Here is a 24,749-nt window from a genome sequence, read left to right on the forward strand (position 1 = left end):
GTGTCTTGGGTGCAGGAGCAGGGTCCCTCCCCTTTGAATCCCAGCAGCCTCGCTAAGCAGGACACAGTAAGCACCCAATACATGGCTGTGAGCTGTCCATTTGTTAGAGCATGCTATTGAACTAATATAAATATATAACTAATATGTCAAACTAACATAAATGTAATATAAATGAATATAATTGTGGGAGATCTATTTGTTTTTTAAATTAACCTATGTAAAAATTTATAATCTAAGATGACCTTTGTGTTTTTTTTCCATAAGTTCTTTAAAATCTTATTTCCAGGCAAAAAGAAAACGAATTTGATATCAATGAATTTAAACAGGCAAGATAACAGGAGCCATTCATATTTTATTTTTAGTAGAATTTTGAACTCCAAGGAATTCAAAATAAATCATATAAACAAGACTGAATTAGCTTTTGTAATAATTTTGAGCCATAAATTGAAGAAACATAGAAAAGGTAACAATTTAATATCTGACCACTTATTGGAGCTCATAAATCAATTCCATAACTCTAAACTTTCAATTCAGTGATTTTTTTTTCTTGGTGTCTTGTCTTTCTTAAAGATAATCACTTTATAGACAACAGCACAGATCCTTTTATTTCATTTTGTAAAGCCACAGTCTAACAGAACCCCAGAATGTCAAGTGTACAACACAGGAAACTTCCTGGTGAAAGTTCTGATTTTTAATAATCTGAGTTTTGCCTGGCTGGTGTGGTTCAGTGGCTGGGCGTAGACCTATGAACCAGGAGGTCACAGTTCAATTACCGGTCAGGGCAAATGCCCTGGTTATAGGCTTAATCCCCAGCAGGGGGCATGTAGGAGGCAGCCACTCAACGATTCTCTCTCATCATTAATGTATGTATCTCTATCCCTCTTCCTTCCTCTCTCTGAAATCAATACAAATATTTTTTTTAAAAAAAATCTGAGTTTCTTCATTAGCTAAACAACCAGTGGCCTGCCTGGGCAACAACAGTCTCCTCTGTTCCATTCCTAAAGCTCATCAAAAGTCTCCCAACAGTCCCCGGAGTCACCTGCCTATCTCATTATTCTTATCTTTCCATTTCAAGGTTTCAACCAAGTCTTGCGGATTCGGAGTATCAAGTTCTGAGGACGTAGGGAGATACAATGACACCAAAGGCAGTGAGGAGCTGCTGGAGGTTTACAAGTAGTTCAGGTGAGTGGTCAGATCTCTGTTAGATAACAGGAGCACAGAAAATTGAAAGGTGAGCAGCCTTCCGAAGGCCAGAACACTGGCTGAGAAACTTGCCTTACACCAGGGAGAAAGGATAAGGGACCAATGCTACTTCCAACTCTGAGGCAGTGGAACACAGGGGAACTGACAGGTTTAAGAATTAGAGCAGACAATGGGTGCCTGATAAATGATTTAATGTTGGGGTGAAGGGAAAGGGAGATGTTGTGAAAGACTCTAAAAAAGGTGATTAATCATTTGTGAAACTAAGAGGAGAGTAATGAAATCTATGGATATCAAGGGACTCAGGAGAAAAAAGATTAGGAAGGAAAAGAATGGGGTAAATTTCAGACTTGCTGAACTTGAGATACTTGATGGTCAAGCAAAGACATCCACCTGGCATTGGAGATGAGGTCTGGAGTTCCAGAAACTGATATGGGACAGATCTTATATTCTCCCACATATACAGAGTTTGGTTTTGGTTCCAGAGATTACAGAGCCATTATAGTTCCAAAATGATAGAACAATCCTCATTCAGCAGAGGTGATAAAAGCGGGAAAGCTAATCTGGAAGCTGAAAAAGATGGCCCAATGCCAGCCCGAACTGGGATGTCTTCTGTGTTTTGTTTTGTTTCGGTTGGTTAGGTCTTTGAAGGTGTGTGTGTGTGCAAATTTATTTGCTTGTTGTTTGTTGTGGTCATCTAGATATTAGCTAACTGCCTTCTCCAAAAAATGTACTTAATTGCTAGGATATGGTAAAGACTTTCTAATCACTGGCATGAAATTTTGAGTTTGCCTCCAGTTGAAAGGAGTCATCACTAGGGGGAAAGGTAGAAATAAGGCAATTACAAAATTAAGTTATGAAATATGTTGCTCTTCTTCTCTCTTCCAGGACTTGATTAGAACTAGCAGGAGACCTGTTTGACATCACTGTGCAGGGTGTGCACTGAACGAAATGAGGGAGTGCAATTCATAGATTAAACCTTGTAGAAATGAATATCTATTAGGAAAAATTTCAGGAAGATGGAAGTAAAATGCCTTGAGGAAGGAGCATTTTCTAATTTGCACAAAGATACTGTCAGGACTAGTAGAAGCTTTCCTTTCCTACTGAAGATAATTGGTTCGCTGGTGAGAAATGTAAAAGCAGTAACAATAATGTATATATTCATTTCGCCCAAATATTAGAAGACTGAAAGGAAACACAATCCATTAATTCGCTAGTTGCTGGAATTATACTACAGTGGTCCACCCGGAATCCAGTCTTTAGTCAGAACAAACATAATCTACACTAATCTACACTAATAAAAGAGAAACATGCAAATTGGCCATCCCTCCACTATGCCCACCAGCCAATCAGAGTGCATATGCAAATTAACCCAACAAAGATAGGGGTTAATTTGCATATGCAGGCACAGAGTGAAGACAGCGTAGAAGGAAGTCAAGCGCTGCTGAAGGAAGCAAAGCAGCAGAGAAAGGAGGGAGCCAAGGCAGGGGAAATGGGAGTGGAGCCGAGGCAGCGGAGACAGGAACAGAGCCAAAGCAGCAGGAAGCCCAATTCTTGCAGGAATCTTCCTGCAACAGGCCTCTAGTTTATGATATAATCAGGCTTAAACTCTTGTTATAGTTAAATGCAATGTTCTTTTACCAAAAGGAAATGTGTAGGACCTCTAGCTTCTACTTACATCTTGTGGAAGTGGAGAAGGAGACCAAAAGATAACTTTTTTTTAATTTAATAAATTTTTATTGTTCAGATTATTACAATTGTTCCTCTTTTTTCCCCCCATAGCTCCCTTCCACCCGGTTCCCACCCCACCCTCTGCCCTTACCTCCCCCCCACTGTCTTCATCCATAGGTGTACGACCTATGTCCAGTCTCTTCCTGCACCCCCCACACCTCTTTCCCCCAGAGAATTCTCAGTCCACTCCCTTTCTATGCCCCTGATTCTATTATATTCACCAGTTTATTCTGTTCCTCAGATTTTTTATTCACTTGATTTTTAGGTTCACTTGTTGATAGATATGTATTTGTTGTTCATAATTTTTATCTTTACCTTTTTCTTCTTCTTCCTCTTCTTAAAGAGTACCTTTCAGCATTTCATATAATACTGGTTTGGTGGTGATGAACTCCTTTAGCTTTTTCTTATCTGTGAAGCTCTTTATCTGACCTTCAATTCTGAATGATAGCTTTGCTGGGTAGAGTAATCTTGGTTGTAGGTTCTTGCTATTCATCACTTTGAATATTTCTTGCCACTCCCATCTGGCCTGCATAGTTTCTGTTGAGAAATCAGCTGACAATCGTATGGGTGCTCCCTTGTAGGTAATTAACTATTTTTCTCTTGCTGCTTTTGATATTCTCTCTTTGTCTTTTGCTCTTGGCATTTTAATTATGATGTGTCTTGGTGTGGTCCTCTTTGGATTCCTTTTGTTTGGGGTTCTGTGTGCTTCCTGGACTTGTAATTCTATTTCTTTCACCAGTGGGGGAAGTTTTCAGTCATTATTCTTCAAATAGGTTTTCAGTATCTTGCTCTCTCTCTTCTTCTGGCACCCCATAATTCGGATGTTGGTACGCTTGAAGTTGTCTCAGAGGCTCCTTACACTATCTTCAAATTTTTGGATTCTTTTTGCTTTTCTGGTTAAGTGTTTTTTGCTTCTTTGTATTTCAAATCTTTGACTTGATTCTTGTGGTCCTCTAGTCTGCTGTTAGGTCTCTGAATAATATTTTTTATTTCAGTCAGTGTATGTTTAATTTCTAGTTGGTCCTTTTTCATATCCTTGAGGGTCTCGCTAAATTTATCGGCCTTTTCTAAGAAATTCTTGAAAAACCTTATAACCGTGTTTTTAAACTCTATATCCAGTCGTTTGCTTTCCTCCATTTCTTTTATTTGTGATCTGTTTCTTTGTCTCCACATTTTCGTTGCTTCCCTGAGTTGGTAGAGTAGTTTTGTGTGCTAGGTGTCCTATATGGCCCAGTGGCTCAGCCTCCCCAGTTACCTCAGGTGGACACTCTTGGTGCATCCCTTTGTGGACTGTATGCACAGCCTTGTTGTAGTTAAGTCTTGATTGTTGTTGGTATCACTGGGAGGAATTGACCTCCAGGCCAATTGGCTGTGAGGATCAGCTGTGTCTATGCCGGGAGAACTTCTGTGCTGGAGACACCCTTATGAGACAAGACTTGCCAAATTGCAAAAGCCTCTGTGCTCAGCTTGGATGGGGCGGAGTCTCAGGGCTGAGCAGACAGCCTTGGCTTCCTGTCAGCCTGCCCTATGAGGTCCCTGCGTCTCAGTGTCCCTCGGTAATCGCTGCAAGCACTCTGAGAGAAAGCTGCCCTCAAATTTCGCCCACTGTCAGACAGTCCAGTTTCTCCCCCAATTAATCTGGATTCCCAGATTCTCACCCAGAACTGGAGTTCAGCACTGTCGGGAGCTTCCATCTCTCTCCCGCTTGAGAAAGCCAGCCGCGCACTCAGCAGTCAGTCCACTCCATGTGCGCGCCTCCAGACCTCTGCCTTTCACAGCTCCTCTGAGTCTCCCTGTGCTTTTCTCTTTTCCTGACAGTCCGGATTCCCCCCGTATGAGTCTGGGTACCCAGGGTCTCGCCCTGAACTGGAGTTCAGTGCAGTCGGAAGCTTCCATCTCCCTTCCGCTTGAGAAAGCCAGCCACACACTCAGCTGCCAGTCCTCTCCGTGCGTGCGTCTCCGTACCTCAGCCTTTTGCAGCCCCTCTGAGTCTCCGTGTGCTTTTCTCTTTCCTTCTAGTTGTAGAATTTCCACTCAGCCAGCTTTCCTGTGGTTCTGGATGATGTTTGTTTTGTCTTTTAGTTGTAGTTTTGAAATTGTTGTGCGAGGCAGCAGTTTAGGTGTTTACCTATGCCGCCATCTTGGTTTCTCCCAATCTCTTTTTTTTAAATACATTTTATTGGTTTTTTTTTTTTTTTTTTTTTTTTTTTACAGAGAGGAAGGGAGCGGGATAGAGAGTTAGAAGCATCAATGAGAGAGAAACATCGATCAGCTGCCTCTTGCACACCCCCTACTGGGGATCTGCCCACAGCCAAAGTACATGCTCTTGACCAGAATCGAACCCGGGACCCCCCCAGTCCGCAGGCCAATGCTCTATCCACTGAGCCAAACCAGCCAGTGCAGAAGATATCTTGACTTAAGGTTTTTTTCTAGGATTCTAGTATCAGTTCCTTGGGTAGAAAATGTTTTCTCACATGAACACCCATCCTAGTCCGTTTGGGCTTTTATAACAAAAATACCTTAGACTGGGTGGTTTAAACAACAACTATTTATTTCTCAGAGTCCTGGAGGTTGGGAAGTCCGACTAAGATCAAGATGCTGGCAGATTCTGGGTCTGGTGAAGGCCCACTTGGCCATCTTACTGTGCCCTCACAGGGTAGAAAAGTTAAAGGACTTCTCTGGATCTTTTTTATGGGCACACTAATCCCATGTATGAGGGCTCTGCCCTCATGACCCAATCACTTCCCAAAGGCCCCACCTCTAAATACTGGGGATTAGATTTCAACATATGAATTTTTGGGGGACGAAAGTATTCAGTCTATAGCAACATATTATCAAAAACACCACAAATGATATATATTTATATTTTTTCATTTAAAAAAATATATTTTATGGTCTTTTAGTAAAGGTGTTTTTTTTCTTTTGTAAAAAAATGTATTTTGCCCTAGCTGTTTTGACTCAGTGGATAGAGCATCAGCATGTGGACCAAAGGGTCCCAGGTTCAATTCCGGTCAAGGGCACATACCATAGTTACAGGCTCCTCCTCTGCCCAGGCCCTGGTCAGGGCTCATGCAGAAGGCAACCAATTGATGTGTTTCTCTCACATCACTATTTCTGTCTTCCCCTCTCTCTTCTACTCTCTCTAAAAATCAATGGAAAAATATCCTCGTTGAGCATTAAAAAATAAAAATAATAAATAAAACAAAGGCAATAAGTACCCAAAACTCACTAACTCACTACTTTCATTCATATATATATATATATATATATATATATATATATATATATATATGCCCTGCCGGGCAGGGAACATAGCCTCAGGTTCCCTGGCCGGCACCAGCATGGGGGGCATGGCCTGAGGTCCCCCAGCCCAGACCAGGGTGGGGGAGCGTGCCTTGAGGTCTCCCGTCAAGCCCCTCCAGGCTGTGGGGGCGCATTCTCAGGTCCCCCAGCCTGGCACCAGGAGCGGGGAACAGCCTCAGGTCCCCTGTCAAGCCCCATCGGCAGGGGGGTGCAGCTTCAGGTCCCCACGGGCGGGGGGTGCAGCCTGAGTTCCCCCGACCCAGCACTGGGGGTGCACCTTGAGGTCCCCCGTCAAGCCCCCCAGGTGGGGAGCACAGCCTGAGGTCCCCCGACCTGGTGCTGGTGCGGGGGGAGCAGCCCGAGGTCCCCTAGCCCAGCACCAGGACAGGAAGCGCACCTTGAGGGGAGGGAGTAGCCTCAGGTCCCTGCTGATTGCTTGTTAAGCTCCTTATGGGAACTTGGCCTCAGCTGTGGGTGCAGCCATCTTTGTGACTGAGTGATGGTTAATTAGCATATTCCCTCTTTATTAGATAGGATATATATATATATATATATATATATATATATATATATATAATCTCAGAGAGGGAGAGGGAAAGAGAGGTACTTTAATGATGAGAGAGAACCATCGATCGGCTGCCTCCTACACACCCCACACTGGGGATCGAGCCTACAACCGGGGCATATGCCTCTACCAGGAATCGAACGGATGACCTCCTGGTTCCTGGGTGGATGCCCAACCACTGAGCCACACCCAACCAGGCTCACATGTTATATTTTAACTAGAGGCCCAATGCACAAAATTCATGCAAGGGGCTCAGCCCTCCAAAGCCCCGCTGCCTTGGCCCTCACAGCCTAGCTGCTTTACGGCCCTGGCTTCCTCTCGGCCCCACTGCCCCACGGCCCCACCCACTGGTCATTCCACCATCTGTTCTAATTAGCATATTAGCTCTTTATTATATAGGATGCTGTTAAAATTAATTCCAAAGAAAGATATGCAACTTACATCTGTTATATCTTCACTTGTTTATTTACTTTTTTAAAAATATATATTTTATTGATTTTTACAGAGAGGAAGGGAGAGGGATAGAGAATTAGAAACATCGATCAGCTGCCTCCTGCACACCGCCTACTGGGGATGTGCCCACAACCAAGGTACATGCCCTTGATCAGAATTGAACCTGGGATCCTTCAGTCTTCAGGCCGACACTCTATCCACTACCAGTTAAGGCTGTTTATTTACATTTTAATGTATTTATTGCCTGGAAACCCCCTCCTGGAAATTATAAGCCCCTGAGAAAGTAGACATTCTGCCTTGTTTATTGCCAAATCCTCAATGCCTAGAACAGTGCCAGGCAAATAGTATTTGCTATACATATATATATATATATATATATATATACACACACACACACATATATATATATATATATATATATATATATATATATATATATGCTAAGAAAATGTACTCAGTTTTGTAAAACTACGATTTAAAAGAATTTAGTCAGGATGAAAAGAAATCAGGAACTAGGCCAATTGAAAACTATAATAATAATCATGTTGCTGAGTCTGGTGATATTTATTGAGCAATTATTATATGTCAGGTCACTGTTCTAATGGCTTAAATATATGGACCCATTAAATCCTTACATGACTCACTGAAGGTAGATTAAAAAATTTCCCCCAAGTCAGCCAGTTGGTGAGTGGCATTCCAACTTGGACAGATTAATTCTAGAACTTGGGCTGTTCACCATAACTGGTGATGTAGTTGCCATGGTTAGTCTGAAAACTAATATCCTTCCACTCAATTACTCCCCTGAGATTGATACACACAGACAAACTGAGCTGGCTTTTTTGTCTGACTTTCTCTCCAGAATGTTCTATCTATACATTTAACTCATTCAACAGTCATTTTTTCAATTACCCCATTTTGCTGGGTGTGGGGGAGGAAATTCCTGAACAGATAGCAGATTTCCTACACCCAGAGTTATTTCATTTGGATACTATGGTGTTTGTAAGAGCCACATTGTTGGTTAGCTTAAGTATGGCTCCACATATGAAATGCTTTCCATTTCTACTCACCATCTTAAAATGTTCATAAATATAAGCTTTAATGGGGGCAAGGGCTTTGTTTTGTTAATGCTGTAAACAAACAATGTTGGCACATAATAGACCCTCAATAAATATCGATAAATGAATCAAATCATGCTCTGAGAATCCTTGTACATTATGTGAACCCCCCAATAACTATGTTAATTATCTGTGTTTGATTTTAGAACAGTAAATTATCATAGATTATAAAAATATGAGTCATTATCTTCTTCAATGATATCCATTCTTAAAATACAATTAAATGGTTCACTCTCACAAATATTTGGAAAGATACAAAATTAACGAATTTCTCTGAGGCCTTGGCTACCCAAATTGTTTAGGAAGACTGGCCTCTTGACAATTGAACCCAGACTTTTTAAAAAATACATTTTTATTGATTTCAGAGAGGGAGAGGGAGATATAGAAACATCAATGATGAGAAAGAATCATTGATGAGCTGCCTCCTGCATGCCCCCTGAGGATTGAGCCTGCAACCTGAGCATGTGCCCTTGACTGGAATCGAACCCAGGACCCTCCAGTCTGCAGGCCAACGCTCTATCCACTTAGACAAACCAGCTAGGTCTGAATCCTGACTTTTGAGAAGTTGGCCTGTTCCCATTCTGCACCTGAATTAGGGAAAGGAATGGATCACTGTGTTTAGGGCGCCCCCTGATGTTCAATGATGTTGAGGCTGCTTGGAAAACAGGGGCAGGGCTTTCAGTGGATGAGTGTATTTGGTCAAAGGTCAGGAACCACCCCTATTGTACTTTCATTCCTAGATAGGACTTTAGAAGTGATTAGTTCAAGCTGCCATTAGAAATGGGGAAACTGGTGCCCAAAGAAGTCAAATGTCTCATCCATGGTCACTCAGCTGGTTAAATCTCAAACAGGAAAGCTGTATTCCCTGACCCACACCTCCCATCAAGGGAAACTTAACTCTTAATTCAAGTCTCTTCACCCTTTTTATATTTATTTTGAAAAATTTTAATATATATATTCTTATTGTTGACAGTATTACAAATGTCTCCCATTTTTTCCCTTACCCCCTCCCTCCCCCAGGTCTTCAGCACTGTATTGTCCATCTCCATGGGCTATGCATATAATAAAATGCTAAGCCCTGACTGGTTTGGCTCAGTGGATAGAGCGTCGGTCTGCGGACTGAAAGTCCCCAGGTTCGATTCCGGTCAAGGGCATGTACCTTGGTTGCGGGCACATCCCCAGTAGGAGGTGTGCAGGAGGCAGCTGATTGATGTTTCTCTCTCATCGATGTTTCTGACTCTATCCCTCTCCCTTCCTCTCTGTAAAAAATCAATAAAATATTAAAATATATTTTAAAAAAATAAAAATAAAATGCTAATATGCAAATTGTCCCTAGGGTTGGGAGTTCCACCAAATGGGAGTTCGACATGTGCTGACCACCAGGGGGCGGTGCAGAAGATGGGCATTGGCGACCTGGCACTGGCAAGGGGCAGCAGTGGAGGCGCTGCCGGCCCCAATTGGGCCCCTACGAGAGCAGGACTGCAGAGGGATAGTGGAGCAGGTGAACGGGCAGCGCCAGGCTAAGGTGGGTGTGAAGGGAGACCCCAGCTGGCGGTGGTGGCAGGCAGCAGGCAGCTGCTAGGGACCCTACCCATGCATGAATTTCATGCACTGGGCCTCTATAAGTAGAGGTGCATATAATCTTTTTGATTGGTGTCCCGGGGGGGGGGGGTTTAGAATATATTCCTAGAAGTGGGATCACTGGGCCAAATGGCAGTTTCATTTTTAATTTTTTGAGGAAACTCCATATTGTTTTCCATAGTGGCTGAACCAATCTACATTCCCACCAGCAGTGAACTAGTGTTCCCTTTTCTCCACATCCTCACCAGCACTTATTGATGATAGCCATTCTGGCAGGTGTGAGGTGATATCTCATTGTGGTTTAAATTTGCATTACTCTGATGATTAGTGAGCCTTTTTTCATATCTGTTGGTCATTTGTATGTCCTCTTTGGAGAAATGTCTATTCAGGTCCTCTGCCCATTTTTAAAATTGGGTTGTCTTTCTTTTGTTCTATGAATACTTTATATATTTTGGAGATTAACCCCTTATCAGATGTTTCATTGGCAAATATGTTCTCTCATACAATGGATTCTCTTTTCATTTTGATGGTGGTTTCTTCTGCTGTGCAGAAACTTTTTATTTTGATGTAGTCCCATTTGTTTATTTTTTCCTTTGTTTCTCTTGCCCTAGGAGATGTATCAGTAAAATGCTTCGTGGAGAAACCAAGATGGCGGCATAGGTAAACACCTAAACTGCTGCCTCGCACAACAATTTCAAAACTACAACTAAAAGACAGAACAGACACCATCCAGAACCACAGGAAAGCAGGCTGAGTGAAAATTCTACAACTAGAAGGAAGGAGAAAAGCTCACAGAGAATTGGAGGTACGGCAAAGGGGCTTTGTGCGCGCAGAGAGGAAGGGCGGCTGAGAGCCTGGCTGACTTCCTCTGGCGGAAGGGGGAAGGAAGCCTCCGACCGCACTGAACCCCAGTTCCGGGCGAACCCCTGGGGACCCACGCTCTTACGGGGGGAGTCTGGACTCTCGGGCGGAGACTCGAGCTGGGAAAGGCAGAAGTCTGAAGGCGCACGCGGGCCAGTGCGCACAAAGGCTGCGGGGGTTGCCACAGGCTTTCCCTAGTGGAGGGGAGTCAGAGGATTCTGACTGCACTGAGCCCCAGTTCTGACTGCAGTGAACCCCAGTTCCAGGCGAGCCCCTGGGGATCCACGCTCTTGTGGGGGGAGTCTGGACTCTCGGGCGGAGACTCGAGCTGGGGAAGGCGGAGGACTGAAAGCGCACGTGCGCGCAGGGGCGGGGCTGACAGGAAGCCAAGACTGAGGCTCCACCCCATCCAAGCTGAGCACAGAGGCTATTGCAATTTGGCAAGTCTAATCCTATAGGGCTGTCTCCAGCACCGGGCTTCTCCCAGCATAGACACAGCTGATTCTTACAGCCAACTGACCCGGAGGTCAATTCTTCCCAGTGATACCAACAACAATAAAGACTTAATTACAACAAGCCTGTACACACAGTCCACAAAGGGGTGCACCAAGAGTGTCCACCTCAGGTTAACTGGGGAAGCAGACCCACTGGGCCATATTGGAAACCTAGCACAAATATCTACCTTACCAACTCAGGGAATCAATGAAAATGCGGGGTCAAAGAATCAGATCACAAACGAAAGAAATGGAGGAAAACAAACGACTGGATATAGAATTCAAAACCACCGTTATAAGACTTTTTAAGAATATCCTAGAAAAGGCCGATAAATATAACGAGACCCTCGAAGATATGAAAAAGGACCAACTAGAAATTAAACATACACTGACTGAAATAAAAAATATTATACAGAGACCCAGAAACAGAATAGAGGAACCCAAGAATCAAGTCAAAGAATTGAAATACAAAGAAGCAAAAAACACTCAACCGAAAAAGCAAAAAGCAAAAAAAAAAATCCAAAAAGTTGAAGATAATCTAAGAAGACTCTGGGACAACTTCAAGCGTACCAACATCAGAATTATGGGGGTGCCAGAAGAAGAGAGAGAGCAAGATACTGAAAACCTATTTGAAGAAATAATGACTGAAAACTTCCCCCACCTGGTGAAAGAAATAGACTTACAAGTCCAGGAAGCGCACAGAACCCCAAACAAAAGGAATCCAAAGAGGACCACACCAAGACACATCATAATTAAAATGCCAAGAGCAAAAGACAAAGAGAGAATATTAAAAGCAGCAAGAGAAAAACAGTTAATTACCTACAAGGGAGCACCCATACGACTGTCAGCTGACTTCTCAACAGAAACTATGCAGGCCAGACGGGAGTGGCAAGAAATTTTCAATGTGATGAATAGCAAGAACCTACAACCAAGATTACTCTACCCAGCAAAGCTATCATTCAGAATTGAAGGGCAGATAAAGAGCTTCACAGATAAGAAAAAGTTGAAGGAGTTCATCACCACCAAACCAGTATTATATGAAATGCTGAAAGGTATTCTTAAGGAAGAGGAAGAAGAAAAAAGTAAAGAGAAAAATTATGAACAACAAATACATATCTATCAACAAGCGAACCTAAAAATCAAGTGAATTAAAAACCTGAGGAGCAGAATAATCTGGTGAATATAATAGAATCAGGGGCATAGAAAGGGAGTGGACTGATAATTCTCAGGGGGAAAGGGGTATGGGGGGTTCATGAAGAGAATGGACAAAAATCATACACCTATGGATGAGGACAGTGGGGGGGAGGTAAGGGTAGAAGGTGGGGTGGGAAAGGGGTGGAGGGGAGCTATGGGGGGAAAAAGGAGAAATAATTGTAATAATCTGAATAAAGATTTATTTAAAAAAAAATTAAAAAAATAAAATGCTTCGTGAGATGTCTGAGATTTTACTGCCTATGTTTTCTTCTAGGATATTTATGGTTTCATGGCTTACATTTAAGTCTTTTACCCATTTTGAGTTTATTCTTGTGTATGATGTAAGTTGGTGGTCTAGTCTCATCTTTTTCACGTGTCCAGTTTTCCCAACACCATTTGTGGAAGAGACTGTCTTTACTCCATTGTATGTTCTTGCCTCTTTTGTCAAATAATTGACTGTAATGGTGTGGTCAATTTCTAGGGTCTCTGTTCTGTTCCATTGATCTGTGTCTGTTCTTATGCCAGTACCAGGCTGTTTTGATTATAATGAGTTTGTGATATAGTTTGATATCCAGCATTGTGATCCCTATTACCCTCACAGGAGATCAGACAACCCCTCATCTTGGAAGTCTTCCTTGGTCTCTTATCACCAGGATCCTGTGATCCCTGACTTTCACATACAGGAAGCATCACTGGACACTTCAACATGGATGTCCCTGCATTGATACTTTGAACTTCTCTGTGTCAACAGCTAATTTATAGGTAAATGACTGAGTCACAGGTGGGACTGTGAGAGAGATCTGAGAAGGTTCTAAATAAAATGGGCACTTATCCAGGGCCAGGGCTGAATTGAAATTCACTACGAACCAGGCAACCTGAGGGCAAGAGAAGGGAGTGGATCCATCCTGCAAGAGCTAAGAAATTTTAGAAAATTCTCATCTCTTCCTGGTTCTCTGGGACACATAGAAATTTTCTTGGTCTTCCTAGAGAAGGAGTAAGTTTCGGAAAGCCTACTATGTAAGGTAAAGAGAAGTGAGAGGTGCCAAGGTGGAAATGCCCTCCCACCAGTGAAGTGGGGCTTGCTCTCCTGCACCTCAGTTGAGGTGTCCCCAGATGACAGCAGCACAGCCCAATTCTCAAACAGAGAAAAGACAAAAACAAAAACAAACAAACAAAAAAACAAACAAACCCAGAGAGCCCTAGCCGGTTCAGTGGACTGAAGGGTCCCCATTTGATTCTGGTCAAGGACACATGCCCGGTTGTGGGCTGGATCCCCAGTAGGAGGCGTGCAGCAGGCAGGCAGCTGATGAATTATTCTCATCATGGATGTTTCTATCTCTCTCACTCTCTCCATTCCTCTCTGAAATCAATAAAAGCACACACACACACAAAAAAAGGACCCAGAAAGCCACGCCGACAACGGCTCAGCCCCGCGCTATAGCCTAAGGTCCTCTTCCCCAGGAGACAAATGAGTTTGCCTATAATTTCGTAGACTCCAAAGGAGGAAAAAGGTCTCAGGCCACCGGCAGTGGAGTGTTTGGGATGAGGACTGGTGCTCTGATGAACCCCCGGGGAGAAGGCTGCACCCCTCCCATCTTCATTCTCGCCTTGGTTGTAAATGCAGTTAAAAGGGCATGTGACCTGGACGAGACCGCATTCCTCTGGCGCTCACGGAATACCGGGAACAGGTTAGTAAACAGCAGCAGAAGCTGGAAAACTGGACTCCCGAATCCCCTCTGCCCGCATCAACTCCAGAACCGGAAAAGCAGCCTCCCCTTGCGTCACTTCCGTGCGCCGGGGGCGGGGCCAGATGTGGAAGGCACTGCGGGCGCCCCTGGGAAGTGTAGTCTTTGAGGCGAAGGCGTTAGAGAGGGGTCGGGCACAACGGAGTACTATGCTCATGGCCCTGTACATGTTTTGTGAACGTGGTTTGTAGAAGAAAAAGTGTAAGGCCAGGCGCCACACTGGTTATTCTCCAGGGACCGTAGTAAGTTATTCCGACGTGCTCCCTCGGAGGCCGATGGGAGCGCGGGCGCAAGCCAAGCATCCTGGGGGGCGTGGTCCCGGCCCCGTGGCGGATTCTGGGTAGTGTAGTCCGGCCGCGTGGCTGGAGTAGGTCCCCAGCTGGTGGCTGGATTGACCCCTTGTTCTTCCGTGGCGCTGGTGAGTGAGGCTCCCGCGTCACTTTTGCCTTACCGTGCCTTTCCCTGCTCCGGAAGGTGGGTCTAAAAGACTTGCTGTGGGCTGGGGCTGAGGATGGTGCCGTGGGCGGGCGAGGAGGTAGTGATGGGGGCGTGCTGTCGTGGCTCAGGCCGTGCGCTACCGGATGTCTTATTTGGGGGTGTGGGCGTGCATCTCCGACGGGAGTGAAGCTCAACCTTGAAGCCCAATGATGGTGGGTGCTGAGCTCCGGCCTTTCGTCCTAGGGTTCCTGTGGGTTTGACATGTTTGGCCTTGGCCGAAATAGGGGTATTGGGGGGTGGGGGGGCGGTCTCTCATGCCACAAGTCCCTGGGTTTTGAGGGGTTGAGTAAGTAGGCTCTGGGGGTCCTAGCATTTCCCAGATGGTGGAGTGGGGGCTGCCACTGGGGTTTTGGTGGATGGGGGCTGATAGTCTTACTTCGAGCCTCCCCCTCCGCTTTGCTGAGGTGGGGTGCGGGGCTGGCGGGCTTGGCCAAAGATCCTTGGCTTGGACTAGGCGTTGGAATGGCCATTTTTGGCGCGATCTTACAGTCTCAAATTGGCAGGTCACCCCTGGGTTCGGGCCTTGGAAGAAGTGGGGGCCACTGGGCAAGTTTTTCAGAGATCCGGAGGACTGTCACTGATCCCAGGAATCATGAATCCCCACATTTCTGGTGTGGCCAGGCTTTGGGACTTTAAGTGTTAACTTTTTACTACAGAAAATTTTAAGACAGAAGTAGATAGAACTTCATAGAACCATCACCCAGATTCAGTGCTTATCACCTCGTGACCACCCCTGATTTCATCTCAGAATGACACACTGAACCCTTATAATCCACCGTGGTTTCGTATCACCCACAGCCAGATTTCATCCAGGCTCTGTCACTTTATAGCTGTGTCCCCTTGGGCAACAGACTGACCTCACTTGTGCCTCAATTTTCTTATCTGTAAAATGAAGATAACAAATCCTTACTTCATTGGGTTGGAAAGGTAGAATGAGGTAAAACTTGTACAGTGCCTGGAACAGTCTCTGGTATATACACTGAGTGGCCAGATTATTATGATCGCTGAACACATAATAATGTGGCCACTCAGTGTATATATATGTATATATTAGAGGCCCGGTGCATGAATTTGTGCATTGGTGGGGTCTGGCCAGCCTGGCCAGGGGGAGGGGACATGGGCTGTTGGCTAGCCTGCCTGCTGGTTGAACTCCTGGTCGAGGGGACAATTTGCATATTAGCCTTTATTATGTAGAATATACACTGAGTGGCCAGATTATTACACATTCAGAGATCATCATAATCTGGCCACTCAGTGTATATGCTAAGTGCCTGGTAGGTGTTAACTTTACTTATTAGAGCAAAGGTGAGAGAGGATCAGCTCAGGGTCAGCGCCAGTAGCATGTGTGAGCAGGCAGTGTTCACAGCCCACAGATCAGCTCTCTTCCCAGCAAGCTGCCCACCATCTTTTCTAATGTGACAGCTCCATTCTTAATGCTTTTAAGGAAGAGGAAGCCCTACCCTGCTGGATCTTGAGGGTTTCCAGTGACGCTCCGTAATCTTTTTGTTCTTGTTCTGCCCTCCTACGTCTCCTGCCTGCCCAGAGAGGACTTTCTAGTGGGCAAAGGGAGGATCCTGGGCTCTGGCAGCCCAGCTTCAGGTAGGGTCCTACTTGCCTTTTGCATGCTGAACCCCTGGCGGGTTTCCTTTGCTCACCTTTGACATCCAGTGATCAGAGCCCCAGCTGGTTTCCCCAGGAAACAAGGCCTGTTGTAAAAGTGACAGTTTTCACAGGGACTGTTCTTCAGACCTGGGGCCCTTATTCGTGACCTCTCGGTCCTTGCCCCAGCATTTCTTCTCTCAGCATTTGTTCAGACTGCTCACTTCAGAGCTTGTCTGTTTGTGAAGTTGTCAACATTCTGGGTTTTTTTTCCATCAATACCCTCACTCTTTTTCCCTGCTAGAGTGGTTTGCAGCAAATTGTCATAGCATTTCATCTTAAATACTTCAGTAGGTATCTCTAACACAGAAGAGCTTCTTAATTTAAGGGAACCACAATTTTATTGTTAGACCCAACAGAATTAATATTTCTTTTCCCGGTTTAATTTTTTTTCTTTGAACAGCCCTTGTCAGGAGTGGAAGAGGAAGACATTTCTGGAATCTAGCATGCTGGTTTTCTCTGTCTCTGCCTCTCTTTCCTCCCATTTCTTCTGATCTCATTGATCTAGGTCAGTGGTCGGCAAACTGCGGCTCTCGAGCCACATGCAGCTCGCAAGCCGCGGTTTGCCGCTCTGTTGACTAATGAGTTTGCCGACCACTGGGATAGGGTCTTAATCACAAGGAACAACAACAGCCTGTAATTATTGGAATCGAGAGTCTAGGTCAGTGGTCGGCAAACTCATTAGTCAACAGAGCGGCAAACCGCGGCTCATGAGCCGCATGTGGCTCACGAGCCACAGTTTGCCGACCACTGATCTAGGTCAATAGCTGCAGCTGCTACCAGTGGTGCAAGCTGGGTCTCTTGAGTTTTCCTTGCCTCTTCTTTCCAAACCTCCCTCCCTTTTGATTGGCTGTTGTATCCTCTCAATTCTACCTAATCGATAGCCCTTAATTCCTCCTCCTTCCCTTTGTTTCTACTCCTGCACTACCCTAGCTTCCTGTCTCCTCTCCACCTTCTTGCCTGTCCCCCCCCACCCCCCTTAAATTGGACTTCTAAAGTATAAATACAGTCATGCATTGCTTAACGATGGGGATATGTCCTGAGAAGTGTGCAGTCAGGAGATTTTGGCATTGTGTGAACATTATAGAGTGTACTTACACACACCTAGATGGTATACTAGTAAGCCTCCATAAAGATGGGAAGTAAAAATGGAGCTTAGCAGGGTTTGAGGGTGAGGAGGGAGTTACTGTTTAATGGTTACAGAGTTTTAGTGTGGGATGATGAACGAATTCTGGAGATGGATATTGGTGATGGTTGTACAACAATGTGAATATACTTAATCCTACAGAAATGTACACATAAAAATAGTGCCCGGCATAAAAATAGGCTCAGTGGTTGAGCACTGACCTATGACCCAGGAGATCAAAGTTCAGTTCCTGGTCAGGGCACATGCCTGGGCTCGATCCCCAGTGGTGGGTGACAGGAGACAGCCAATCAATGATTCTCTCTTATCATTGATGTTTCTATCTCTCTCTCCCTCTCACTTCCTCTCGGAAATCAGTAAAAATATTTTAAAAATTAAAAATGATAAAAAATAGTAAAATTTTTGTTTTGTATATTTTATGGTAATAATTTTAAAAACCTACAGATGTCTATACCCCACCTATGCTGTGTTTTACCAGTAGGTGCCTTATTCCTCCCAGGTAGTCCTCCCTGTCCATGTTGTGGCTTTCTCTCTCCCTTTGCTCACAGTGTCCTCTTCTCTGCTTCCTTTATCTGGAATACCTAGCACTTTTCTTTTGTTGTGATTCTGGCCCATCCTTCAAGACCAAGTTCTTAGGACTCTCTCATGAAATCTTTTTTTTTTTTTAATATTTTTTCCTTTATTGATTAAGGTATTACATATGTGACCTTATCCCTCCATTGCCCCCCCCTCTCACTCATGCCCTCACCCCCCAAGTGTCTGTGTCCATTGGTTAGGCTTATATGCATGCATACAAGTCCTTTGGTTGATCTCTCCCCCTTACCCTCACCCTCCCCTGCCTTCCCTCAGAGGTACTGTATGAAATCTTCCTTCATGTATGTATTCCAGTGTGCCCTCCATTTTGAAAAAATATTAAGGATATGAGTAGAACGGGGCAGGGGGTTGAGAATGGGGTGTAGAAATGAATTTGTAGATTGAATGGCCAAGAAGGTCCGCCCTGAGCATCTACAGTGTGGTGCTGTAAGTTTGCTGTTATCCACATTTCACAGGTGAGAAAATTAAGGCACTAGTTGACAGCAAAGTTGGGCCCCGAACCCAGGCATTATGATTCAAGTCCCTGCTCTTCACCACTTCCCGCTTGTGCCTCTCAGGCCTGAGAAGGGAATTCAGGGGAAGGACTGAGTTGTAGTTTAGTCTATGCCATTATTGAATTATATGAACTTTAGTCACTCAGATGCTTCAATATTTTGTTTTTGTTTACCTTCACCTGAGGATATTTTTCCATTGATTTTTAGAGAGACTGGAAGGGAGGGGGAGAGATAGAAACATCGATGTGAGAGAGACACATCAATTGGTTGCCTTCTGCACAAGCCCCAACTGGGACCAGGCATCAAGCCTGCAACCGAGGTACGTGCCCTTGACCAGAATCGAACCCAGGACCCTTCAGTCTGAGGGCTGATGCTCTGTCCACTGAGCCAAACCAGGTAGGGCCAGATGCTTCAATATTGGTTCATTTGGTTATGCTGTTTAATTTTTTAAATTCTTAAAACTCAGGAAGTCTTTTATGTTTTACTATTGCTTAATTTTTATATGTTGTCTGTTCTTTTCTCTGCATAGATTTAAAGTTTCTGAGAGTTAGGGACTCTTTTTTACATATACAAGGTGTCCCAAAAAAATGTATATACACTTGAACAGCTGATAGCTTAATTTTGAAAATGAAATGTATTTTAATAAACACTGCCTTTATACAAAGTGTGTATATACATTTTGGGGGGATACCCTATATTCTCCAAACAGTTCACCCAGGGTCTTGAATGTGTAGATTCACAAGTGCTGCTTGCTGGATAGCCACAGAGGTTTAAAGGTTTTGGAACACTGGCACCAAGGTCGCAGTCAAAGGCAGGATTTAGATATCTCTCCTGCCTCCCCCAGGGATGCCTTCTCTCTGCCCCTTACCTTGCGTCATGGGCAAGGCTGGCTCCTTGGTGAGCAGGACTGTGTTTTGTTTTACAGGCACACATGGCATTCAGGGATGTGGCTGTGGATTTCACCCAGGAAGAGTGGATGTTGCTGAGCCCTGCTCAGAGGTCCCTGTACAGGGAGGTGATGCTGGAAAACTACAGCAACCTGGTCTCACTGGGTAAGCCTGGCAACTCCTTGGACCCCCATTCATGCTGCTGGGCATTTTAGGGTATGCTTGAAGCAGCCATCTTGCCTTCTGACTTGGCCCTCAAGTCCATAACTTGCAGCCACCTTGTTTTCTTTCTCTGTGAGCAGGAATTCCATTTTCTAAACCAAAGCTCATCACCCAGCTGGAGCAAGGGAAGGAAACCTGGAGAGAGGAGAGAAAATGCCCACCAGCCACTTGTCGAGGTGAGTGGAGACCTGGGCAAATGGATCATAGAGCTGCATGTGGGCAGCTCAGGGGGTGGGGAAGAGGAGGCATTGCTCGGGTGTAGGGAGGGAAGACTTACTCCTCACCTCCCAGGCTGCTGTTTGCATTGCCTGGCACAGCCGCCTCCCTTCCAGACCTTCATCCTTACCCTAGGGGCTTTCCTGGTGTGTCTTCCTCCCCTAGAAGCCTTTTCCCCTCCTACTGAGTTTCCCTCTCTACCTCACTCAGTTATCTTCACATTCATAGACTTCTTTCTCATTACTTTTTTTTTTTTTAAAGATCAAGCAAGAATGCGGGGAAAATCTGAGTGAGCTAAAGAAATAAGGCAAGCCCAGGGAGAGGGAGGAAGGGTGAAAATCCAACCAAGAAATTGAAATTGAATTCTTAAAAAACTGTGAGCCAAAAGTAGTTTTTACATTTTTAAATAGTTACATAAGTACATAATATCCTCAGTTTTATACTTCTTACCCTCAAAGCTTAAAATTATTTGCTATCTGACCGTTTAAGAAAAAGTTTGCCGACTTATGCTCTAAGGAATTACGATATACGCCCTAACTTTTCCTGTCCTACTTATTATGGCTACCACTTTATGTAAAAATGTAAGAACATTGCAATTGCATAGTTCTGTTTACCCCTTTCCCCAACATTCCTTATTCTATAGTTATTTGTATTATGCTTACATACATTGTAAATTCCCTAATACAATATGTATTTTTTTAATCAAGAAGAAATTATTTTATAATCATTCAGATAATTTACCATTTTCTATACTCTTCCTTTTCTTCCTGGAGATCTGAGTTTTCACCTGGTATCCTTTTTCTTTAGTCTAAGTAACTTGTTTAACATTCATTGTGCAGGTGGCAATGTATTTGCTTACATTTTGTTTTTCTGAATGTTGACATCTCCTACTTGAGAAGTATTATAAGAAGAAAATTTTTCTTTTATATTGATTTCTGGGGAAGCCCACTTATATTAATTATAGAAATTATCAGGGATTGAACTGATCAGGAGCTCCAGCAAGGAGCATCTCTTAAGGCTGTTTGTGTTGCCCATTGCCGTCGACCTACTGCATTCGTTAGTGAGTGGGAAAACTATTTAGGCATCTCACACACAATCTCTTTAGCCACTTTTTTGTGCTGCTTCTTACACTAGGAGTTATCCAGTCTAAATGACTGCTCTCTCAGTCTATCCCTTTGTCTTCATAGGGAAATAGGGAAAGACATGGCATTTCCACATGAGTCCTCTGGTTAGAGATCTCTCGGTCACCAAAAATACTTGCGGACCCAGTTTATATAAGTGTGGGTGGTTGTGAGTTAGAAGATGGTTGTAGTGAAGGGGGAGACTGTTGCATCTTGGCCCTATTTACACATCTGAAACTGCCTGTGATGCTTTTACAGTCTGATACAATTAATAGAATAGGTTCAGGAATGGATTTTCTGGATTGTAGTGGAAATTGGAAGATGATGTGATGGGCTGGAAAAGGATCATGTAAAGGAAGGTCTTGTTTGGGTAGCACTTAAGTTTTAAGCATTTTGAAGACCAGGGAATTGAGTCTCTCCATCACTCAGCAGAATTACTTGGGTTGCCCTCCTGAGCCTCAGTTCTGCCTCTGACTCTTCTCTCTGCAGGAGAACCAAAGCCAGGGCTCCACCTCTGTGCTTCCTGCCCTCCGGATTTCTCTAGTCAGAAGTTCCACGTGCAGCACATGCTGTGTAGTCATCCCCCCTGGATCTTCCCATGCTTGTGTGCGGAAAATCACATCCAGCCAGGGGATCTGTGCCAGGGAGACCAGAAAAAGCAGCAACAAACCTATGATCCAAGTTGCTGGAGTGATAAAGCAGAAGGTCAAGAGAGAGAAGGCACCAAGCCTTCATTTGGAAAGACAAAGAAAAGAGCTTTAACAGCATTATCCAAGCCACCCCAAAGGCAGCCAGTCAGCTCTAGGAATGGCATCAGAGGGGTGGAAACAGAGGCCACCCCTGCTCAGACGGAGAATCATGAGGAAACAGACAAATTACTGAAGAGGATAGAAGTCTTAGGATTTGGAACAGTCAATTGTGGAGAATGTGGACTGGGCTTCAGCAAGATGACAAACCTGCTCAGTCACCAGAGGATACACTCAGGGGAGAAGCCATATGTGTGTGGGGTGTGTGAGAAGGGCTTTAGTCTAAAGAAAAGCCTTGCCAGGCACCAGAAGGCACACTCGGGGGAGAAACCTATTGTGTGCAGAGAGTGTGGACGAGGATTTAACCGGAAGTCAACACTCATCATACACGAGAGGACACACTCAGGTGAAAAGCCTTATATGTGCAGTGAATGTGGGCGAGGCTTTAGTCAGAAGTCAAACCTCATCATACACCAGAGGACACACTCGGGGGAGAAGCCCTATGTGTGCCGGGAGTGTGGGAAAGGCTTTAGCCAGAAGTCAGCTGTCGTTAGACACCAGAGGACACACTTAGAGGAGAAGACCATCGTGTGCAGTGATTGCGGACTAGGCTTCAGTGATAGGTCAAACCTCATCTCACACCAGAGGACGCACTCAGGGGAGAAGCCTTATGCCTGCAAGGAATGTGGGCGATGCTTTAGGCAGAGGACAACCCTTGTCAACCACCAGAGGACACACTCAAAGGAAAAGCCTTATGTGTGTGGAGTGTGTGGGCACAGCTTTAGCCAGAATTCAACCCTCATCTCACATAGGCGCACGCACACTGGGGAGAAGCCTTATGTGTGTGGGGTTTGTGGGCGAGGCTTTAGCCTGAAGTCACACCTCAATAGACACCAGAACATACACTCAGGAGATAAGCCCATTGTGTGCAAGGATTGTGGGCGAGGCTTCAGCCAGCAATCAAATCTCATCAGACACCAGAGGACACACTCAGGGGAAAAGCCTATGGTGTGTGAGGAGTGCGGGCGAGGCTTCAGCCAGAAGTCAAACCTCATTGCACACCAGAGGACACACTCAGGGGAAAAGCCATATGTGTGCAGAGATTGTGGGCGAGGCTTTAGTCACCAGGCAGGTCTCATCAGGCACAAGAGGAAACACTCGAGGGAGAAGCCTTACATGTGCAAGCAGTGTGGACTAGGCTTTAGCAGTAAGTCAGCTTTAATCACCCATAAATGGGTACATTCAAAAGAGAAGCCCTGTGTATGCAGAGTGTGTGGCCAAGGCTTTATCCAAAAGTCATACCTCATCTTACATCAGATGACACACCAGGAGGAGAAGCCTTAGGTGTGCAAGACGTGGGCGAGGCTCACCTCAGTAGACACAGGAGAATGAAATCTCTCCATCACAAACTGCCACTCCAGACTGACAGACCTATTGAGCAATCAAAATGTCTGGGATGTATTAACTATTAGCAATCTTCTGACATGTTACACTCTCTTTAAAAGTGAAAATGCTGGTGAGGACTAAATCAAAATTTTTACACTTTGATGAAATGGGGTAGAAAAATGCATTCCATAAGTGGTCAAAGGACATTTGGCTTCATTTACTTTCTTCACACAAAGTCTTCATGTTTTATGGCCTTTTATTCTAATAAACTTTGCTTCTTTACAACTCTCTAATCCTAGCTGTGTATCTCATTTACTCATCTATAAAAAATAGGGAATCAGGAGTGGTACAGATAATCTTGAATTCCTAAGTCCACTATTCTACAAGAATTCAATTCCTGCCCTGGCCTGTTTGGCTCGGTGGATAGAGTATCGGCCTGCGGACTGAAGGGTCCCGGGTTCAATTCCGGTCAAGGGCATGTACCTTGTTGCAGGCACATCCCCAGTAGGGGGTGTGCAGGAGGCAGCTGATAGATGTTTCTCTCTTATTGATGTTTCTAACTCTATAAAAACACTTCCTCTCTGTAAAAAAATCAATAAAATTTTTCTTAAAAAAGAATTCAATTCCTTGGAAGACATAAGAACTGAGTCATTAGCATATTTATTAGAAAGTCTAGTCCCTTACATAGGGAGAAGATTTAGGAACTGTATTCAGAGATTTCAGGTGAGGGGAGGAAACCTTCCAGGTGTCTTTCAGAGCATATGGCTTCCTCTGGAGTCCACCTGCATCTGGAGCTGCCTCTTCCCGTGGCTGCTGTGACAGCTCCCCTTCTGGCATCTCTCCTCTTAGCTCTCAATGTCTATTGTTGTCTTTGCCAAACCATCTCCTGGCCACCTTTCTTGCTTTTTGTCAGGCTTTTGTCCCTACTTCTCCCATTATGGAGCCTCCTTAATAATACACTGACCCCAGCACTCCAATCCCAGGGGGTCTTTCCTCTTTGACCAAACAATTCCTTAGTGTCAGAGCCTGGGGTCTCCAATCACACCTATCTCAGACCACCCTTAACTATACCTCCTATTGGCACTCTAACGATATAATGGTCTTTAGCCATGTTCTGTGCTCGGCTCTCCAATAACAGATAAGACTCTTAAAGCCACACTCCCAAGCTAGTTGTGTAATACAAGGGTTTAGAACTTACAGTCGTGCTCCTCAGCACTCCATTTTAGACTTGTCTAAGGTCCCTTAAGCCATACACTCTCAATTATGCAGCTAAAGATGTTCAACCATGTTTAAAGATTGTTAATCACACCTCCTCCATTGTGTTTCAGTCCAATGGTTTTGCCCAAAACAAGTGGTCTTTAAGGTAACGATCATTTCAAGGATGTGGGAGTAATACCCTTTGTTAAGACTTCAGAAGATTTACGTGTACATTTCCTAGACCCTCTCAACTACACAAAATGGTTTCTATGAATTTGAAGGATATCATCCTATACCAAGCACCCTGACACTCAACCCAAATCAGACGGGCTTGACTTAAAGA

At 44.5% G+C, this 24,749-nt stretch overlaps 1 protein-coding gene across 6 annotated transcripts; it reads left to right on the forward strand.

Moving 5' to 3' along the window:
• Window positions 1–1,075: 1,075 nt before the first annotated feature.
• Window positions 1,076–23,496, forward strand: ZNF133 (zinc finger protein 133). 6 transcript variants are annotated; one of them, XM_080685843.1, is made up of 6 exons: window positions 1,076–1,182; window positions 9,704–9,892; window positions 10,560–10,753; window positions 19,557–19,683; window positions 19,821–19,916; window positions 21,567–23,496. In XM_080685843.1, the coding sequence occupies exons 4-6, from the start codon at window positions 19,563–19,565 to the stop codon at window positions 23,165–23,167; spliced, it is 1,818 nt and encodes a 605-aa protein (XP_080541969.1). In that variant the 5' UTR covers window positions 1,076–1,182; window positions 9,704–9,892; window positions 10,560–10,753; window positions 19,557–19,562; the 3' UTR covers window positions 23,168–23,496. The 6 variants fall into 6 exon arrangements, with proteins under 6 accessions (XP_080541969.1, XP_080541970.1, XP_080541972.1 ...); XM_080685844.1 differs by lacking the exon at window positions 1,076–1,182 and adding an exon at window positions 7,389–7,458; XM_080685846.1 differs by lacking the exons at window positions 1,076–1,182; window positions 9,704–9,892; window positions 10,560–10,753 and adding an exon at window positions 13,135–13,259.
• The last annotated feature ends 1,253 nt before the right edge of the window (window positions 23,497–24,749 follow it).

Source organism: Plecotus auritus, assembly GCF_963455305.1.
Source record: "Plecotus auritus genome assembly, chromosome: 8".
Taxonomy (NCBI): domain Eukaryota; kingdom Metazoa; phylum Chordata; class Mammalia; order Chiroptera; family Vespertilionidae; genus Plecotus; species Plecotus auritus.